This window comes from Trichosurus vulpecula, chromosome 1, assembly GCF_011100635.1.
Source record: "Trichosurus vulpecula isolate mTriVul1 chromosome 1, mTriVul1.pri, whole genome shotgun sequence".
Lineage (NCBI taxonomy): Eukaryota > Metazoa > Chordata > Mammalia > Diprotodontia > Phalangeridae > Trichosurus > Trichosurus vulpecula.
In genome coordinates this window covers 51,309,192-51,316,046 of record NC_050573.1, presented here as the reverse complement: position 1 = coordinate 51,316,046, position 6,855 = coordinate 51,309,192, and the positions used below count along the sequence as shown (strand labels likewise).

At 43.6% G+C, this 6,855-nt stretch overlaps 1 protein-coding gene across 1 annotated transcript; it reads right to left on the bottom strand.

Moving 5' to 3' along the window:
- Positions 1-760: 760 nt before the first annotated feature.
- LOC118847089 (NADH dehydrogenase [ubiquinone] 1 alpha subcomplex subunit 7-like) lies at positions 761-6,847 on the bottom strand. The gene is made up of 4 exons (XM_036755699.1): positions 6,756-6,847; positions 5,856-5,905; positions 2,756-2,905; positions 761-1,042 (listed from the first exon to the last, which is right to left on the bottom strand). The coding sequence occupies exons 1-4, from the start codon at positions 6,804-6,806 to the stop codon at positions 946-948; spliced, it is 348 nt and encodes a 115-aa protein (XP_036611594.1). The 5' UTR covers positions 6,807-6,847; the 3' UTR covers positions 761-945.
- Positions 6,848-6,855: the final 8 nt, after the last annotated feature.

Genomic DNA, 6,855 nt, shown 5'->3' with positions numbered 1-6,855 from the left:
TCACTTACTTAGTAATAATGGCTTTCAGACAAGTCACCTAACCTTGCTGTGGGGCAATGTCCTTTCTCATGTATAAAAACCTCAGTTTGGCCCACCTAACAGGAGCATAGTGAGGCTGGAGAGAGAGAGAAAGTGATGTAAAGCATTTTGCAAGCCCCAGAGAAGCATTCCCTATGATGATGGGGAGGAGGATTTTCTTACATGTTCACCACGACTCATATTAAAAGTGGGCAATGAGATGTGGTGAAAAGAATTCTAGAGTAGGAGCCAGGAAACCTGGGCTCTGGTCCTAGCTATGCTACTGACACTTCAGAATTAGGGGAAGACCTTGGGTAACTTTTTCTTTCCCTGGATCTCAGTTTCTCCACTTGTAAAATAATCTCATTTGAAATGGAAGTTCTCTTCTAGACTCCTAGTTCAGGCATAACAACAACTAACATTGACAGCGCGCTTTAAGGTTTGCAAAGTGCTTTACAACTATCATCTCATTTGATCCTCGAAACCTGAGAGGTGAGTGCTGTTATTACCCCCATCATACAGATAAGGAAACTGAGGCTGAGAGAGGTTAAATCACTTGCCCAGGGTCACACAGCTAGGAGTTTCTGAGGTCAGAATTCAACTCAAGTTTTCTGACTCCAAATCCCACACCCTATCCGCTGTGCTGACAAATTTCAGAGATGACAGTTTCCATAGAATAGTTAACAATTTCCATAGCATAATTAACAATCAATTCAAATGAATCAAATAAAAATGCAAATACTGGAGCTCAGTGTATTTATCATGTATTAGAATATATGTTTCTCCCCTACCCCCAAGATAAAATATCATGATATAATGTTCACTGCATGGTCCTCCACGATGCCTCTGCAGCTGAGCTGGCGCCTTCAAGTCAGTCCCCTAAAAACAATCTCTCAGCATCTGTATATCCATCTTCCCATGTCCATTTCACAAATATGGTTCATCCTTTGACAGTTCCCACTTTTTCATGGGGGGTCCTGGTATCGCAGGCTTTTTCCCAGATGTTTTCATAGTCTCAACTGAGCTAGAGAAAGAAGATAGCTTTAGGGAGGGCCTAATTTATAAAAGAGATTTTTAAAAAAACCAGCACACAAAAGAGACTATATTTGGGTTAGGCGACAAGCAGCTTTTTGAAATTTCCATTTTTAGAACAGGAAGTATAATTACTAAATTCAGTTCAACATATTTTTACTATAATCTTCCTGTCTGAAGAAAACTGATCAGTGCAAATAGAAATCTAAAGTCTAGATGAGACATACATTGTCCTAACGAGGCAGCTGAGCATGGTAGAAGACCTAGTGTCTAACAATAATACATTATGTGACCTGATACCGCTGTGAGCTGCAATACTCCAACCTGTGTAAAAGGAAGGGTCAATTTTCATGTTTTTACAATATGATCTAGGTTGTGGATTATTACAAAATGGTTAATAAAAAAGGCTGGAGAAGTAGGATGGGGTTACATTGTGGAAGGTCTAAAAAACCAGGCAAGGACTTGTCAGTCTTCTTCCCCATGTCCTTTTTCCCAGCTACTTGTTGGTCATTTTCAATACAGGCATCCTTCCATCCACAAAAGGATTCTAGTCCAGCTGATTAAAGAAAAAAACAGGGTCTCCAGGGCTCAGCACCATGGCCTCTCTTGAGGGATGGTGGAATACAGTGGAAAAAGCGCAGGAGCCCCGACTCTTCCAATAACTTGCCATGGGCACTCCTCCTCTCTCCTGGCCTGACCTTAGAGAGTCTCAGAATATAAGTCTCCGTCTTATATGAAGAACAGCAAGGAGGCCAGTGAACTTCACTAGGTTACTGCCTCACTCTAAGCCCACTCTCTCCCCTGTAAAGGGGGGATAACCCCTACTCACCAACCTCACAGAGTCACTGTGAGGACTCAAGTCATCAGATAATTATTATACGATCAAATAAAGGGTAAGAGGACTTTGAAAACTATGAGGTGCTCTACGAAATGCAAAAAACTGTATGACAACTCCAGAATCTCCGAGTTAGAAAGGACCTCGGAGACCTTCTAGGCCAACCCATGCCAGAACAAGGATATCCAGAAGTAGTAACTCCACATCTGCCTGAGGATTCTAATGAGAGAAGGGCCTGACTCCCAAAGCAGTCCATTCAACTTTAAAACAGCTGTCACAGTTCAGAAATTCTTCTTGGCATCAAGGCTGAATCTGCCTCTCAGCAATTTCTAGGCAAGGTCCCCAGTTTTGCCCTGTGGGGCCAAGGAGAATGAGCCCTAGGCTATCACAGGACAGCTTTTGCAATCCTTAAGACAATTATTAAGACCCTTCTAAATCTTTTCTCCAAGTTAAACATCCCAGTTTCTTCAACTGATACTTGTGAACATGAACATGTGAGGAGAAAAGATGAGAAAAAAACCAACAGTTTGCCTGAAAGATGAATAAGGTCAGAGAGCAGTTGGTGAGATCAGACGGTGTTACATTATAAAAGTTTTTAAAATCAGGCAAAGGAGTTGGCAAATTTAAGTTCACACACATGAAATCTGGGGTGGGAGAGGGTAGTGTGCCATAATGGATAGAATGCTGGACTCCCACACGCCTCACTGTCCTCACCTAGGATACCTCTCTCCCAGGGTTGTGAGGATTAAATGCTTTGCAAATCTCAAAGCAACGTGCAAATACAAGCTAAGGAGAGAAGGACCTGGGCAGGATCATCTAGTCCTGAGGGGACTAGATGGGGACACCCAGTCTCCCTCAGAGAAGACTTACCTCTTACCAAGAAGACCAGACTCCAAAACTTTCACAGTGGTCATTACGATTGAAGGAGGAGAGGCTTGCCGACGTCCATCACGAGTACAATAGTAATTGTTTGAAAATTTATGGCTAGGGCCCACTGGCAGCTTAGGAGGTGGCTGAGTTCTAAAGTAAACAATATACTTTAATTGTTATAACTTGTGCTAGCAATAGCCCTCACATGCATCTGTCAATGTCAATCCTATGCCTCTATACTTTTTAAATATTAATAAGCATTTATTAAGCACCTACTATATGCTATGCATTATGCTAAGGCATCTATATGTTATCTCACTTTATCCTCAGAACCACCCTGGTTGGTAGGTACCATTATCATCCCTATTTTACAACAAGAAGACTGAGGCAAACTGAGGTTCATAAGGCCAAATTAGAACTCAGTCTTCCTGACTCCAAGTCCAGACTCTGTGCGGCCTAGGTGCCTTGGAGTGTCTGAGAGATAACCAGGGCAGTATAAAGAAAGGGACCAACTGCACAGTGAAATCATTGGGAGCTATGTGTTCTTTATTCTTGCTGCTGACCAGCTAAGTGGAGCTTTCTTCTGTCTGGAAAGGTTTACAGGCAGAATCACAGAACTGCAGTTTGGGAGGAATCTGTAAAGGTCTCTGGTCTTCCCAGGAAGTGTTAAGTGCTAAGAAGTCCCTCCATCCTGAGCCCCACATCTGCCTCTCTGCAGCTCCTTCCCTACTAGTCCTAATTCAGCTCTCAAGAAGCCAAGCCAAACAAGCCTTGTCCCTCGTCCCCTACATCTTCTCCAATCAAACATGCCCAGCTCTTCTCATGTCCCCTCATGTGACAGTCTCTAGTACCTGGCCCTGCACTTCCTCTACTTTGCCTAAAATGTGTTGCCCAGAAGTGAACACAGTACTCCAGACCTTAAATCCCACACAGCCTTACTGGCTCAGGAAATCAGGTACTTTGGCAAGGGTTTCCACATTTTCTCTCCATTGAGGACTTTATGAATTATTTTGCTTCTAAGTACAGGATCTCATTTGGTTCTTCTGGACAGGAATTATTACCCCACTTTCCAGATAGAGAAACAGGCCCAGACAACTTCAGTTGCAGCGGCAAGTGTTCTTGGTGTGACCATGGCGGACACGAAATGAAAAGAATGAAGCGAAGCCTTCACAGCATGTACAGCCTTATCTACTAACTACAAAATGCCTTAGAGTTGGAAGGACCTAAGACTCCACCCAGCCCAGCTCCTTCATTTTCCTAATGAGTCTCCTCTAGTATTAACAATAATAGCTAGCAATTACCTAGCGCTTTAAAGTTTGCAAAGGCCTTTTACAAATATTATCTCATGTGATCTTCATAAGAACCTTCACTTTACAGATGAGGAAACAGACAAAGGTGAAATCACTTGTCCTGGGTCATACAACTAGCAAGTGTCAGGGGTAGAATTTGAATTCACATCTTTCTGATTTGAGGATTTAATAATAGCTGGCATTTATATAATGCTTTAAGGTTTGCAAAGAGCTTTACAAATATCTCACTTGGTACTTAAAACAACTCTGTCAAGTAGGTGCTATTATTGTCATCCTCATTTTACAGCTGAGGAAAATGAGGCACAGAGAAATGACTTGTCTAAGGTCACAAAGCTAATGTATGAAGCTGGATTTGAACTCATCTTCCTGGCTCCAGGTCTAACATTCTATCCACTTTGCCACCTCTAAGCAGCTTCCTTGAAGGAAGACTTTAGGAAGGCCTGAGCCTCAGGGAGTGAATGATGCCAAAGATCGTATAAGTGAGAACCAGCCAAAATTCAAACCCAAGACTTCTCATGAAAAATGCAAAGCTTTTTTATTATACTGAGTTGTTCTCTCCTACCCTGAAGCCAGGAGCTTCAACTAGGACATTAAACATTTTGATATTTTCATTTTTTTCTTTTGAACATCAAGGTATCCATGAAGGAATCTTCTATTACTATATAAATAATATATACATAGGAAAAACCTTACTGAAGAAATATCTGAGGTTATGTTTTGTTTTACCAAGACAAAGCCTTTTTTTGTAATCGACGCACACAAAGACCTTGTATTGTCTGCATCTCTCAGTCAGTTAAGTGACGATAAAGTCTCAAAAGCAGAGTGAAACACAGAAAGAGCAGCAGCTCTGAAGTCATTACCAGAGTTCAAATCCCATCCTTGATGCTTACTGCCTATATAACCTTGAACAAGTCAATTCTCATTCCAGAACCACCATTTCCTCATATGTAAAGTGAGGACTAGAGGCTTCTGAGATAATTTCTACTTCTAGACATAAGAGCTTATGTGTTATTCTATAGAAAAATCTATGAAAAGCTGCCTTCCTGTCTAATATTTTCATAAAAGTCACCCTCAAGGAGCACAAAGAACATTCTAAAAGAAAACTAAGAAATAAGAAATTGTGAGCTTGTTTTATTATTTTTTATTTCAAATTAAAGGTAGGAATTCAGAAAGCCAAAAGTGAGGGTTGGATTTAAGAATTCCCCATGAAAGTACATTAGTATCCTGTTTCAAAGATGTAAGCCCTCAAGGTTGACCTTCATTTTTACTGTCGCTAAATTCCTAGAATCTACCAAGCCTCTTCCCAAGAAGCAGCTAGTACAATTAATCAAAGAAACAATAAACGTTTATTAAGCACCTACTAGTTTCTAACACTAGAGTTACAAGAAGAGGCAAAACTCAGTCCCTGCCTTAAAGGAGTTTAAGTTTAAGCCCTAATAAGTTGATTTCATATCTCACAGTAAGCTAGTTTTATTGTAACTAATAAGCTAGTTTATGAATTCTGGCTCCTTCTTGGGGTAAGTTATTTCAGCTCTGAGTATTCATTTTCTCATCTTTCCTGTCTCATTCACAGAGCTGTCTGAATAAAATAAAGACAAAAAAAAAGCATACAGAAAATAGTAACGGGGGGGTGGAGAAATATGGAATTATTATTTTTCCTTTCTTCTTTGTTCTTCCTTCTTCCCTCCCACTTTTCCTCCTTTCCTCTCCTGTCTACCCCTGAGGCAAATTTCTGGACAGACAGAGCTGACTCCGCAGCTAGACAAAGAAGGAAGTGATGGGAGGCTCACCTTTTAGCGATCTCCTGGTAACGTAACTGCAACTTAGCTTGGAGATTATGCTGTGAAGAAGAGAAAACAGTAGTGACCACGGGGTAAAAGCAGGGAATATATGGCAGGGGGTGTGCCCAGCGGGTTAGGTCAGGGGTATATCCCAGGGCAGAAAGAGGTAACGAAGGGAGAAGCACACCCTGGAGCAAGAGATGAAGGCTCTCGAGAGGTAGGTGGACTCCACAAGTTGGAAGGCAGAGATTGGAATGAGGTCATACCCAAGAGAAAAGGAGAAAGAGGTTACAGGTAGGAAGGGCAGGTAAGCCCTGGGAGGAATATGTACATCCCAAGGCACAGGCAAAAGTGGAGTGTGCAGGAGGGAGGGTATGGAGGGCAAGAACTGAGACGGGGACGCGAAGAGCCTCCAACAGGGATGGATGCGCTGGAGAGGGGTGAAGGAAGGTGCCTGGGAGGACTGGAGGTCGGAGCTCGGGGTAAGTACGGAGTCAAAGGTGGAGGGATATAAGATCATGAGGAAGGAGGTGGAAACAGTGACAAAGGACCGCTAGGTGCCCCAGGTACAGGGTCAAGGGGTCAGGGGCCAGGGGCAGCGGGGTGGGAGGTTGGACGGACAAGGGCAGAGAGAAGGGTCCCGGAAAAGGAGCGGGGCAGAGTCCGCGGCAGAAACGGAGGGGGTTTAGGGGACAAGGTTAGAGGCTGGGATGCGGCGGGAGGGCCACAGGTACAGAAGAGGCAGGGGGCGGGGTTTACAGGTCAGAGGGTGCAGGTAAAGGTAAAGCGCGAGATGAGGGGGCAGGGGGTTCACAGGAGGAAGACGGGGACGTCAGTCCGTCAGTCCATCAGTTCTCCGACCCCCAGCGTCATCATATCCTGCCCTCGTCCCTAGGGTCGTCGCCGCACCCCGGAGGCCGAATTCCGGAGCCACTGGATGAAGCCGGTAGCGGACGCCATCTTGGGTCCGGGCTGAAGGGCAACCACTGCAGACGCAAAGGCCGCTGGG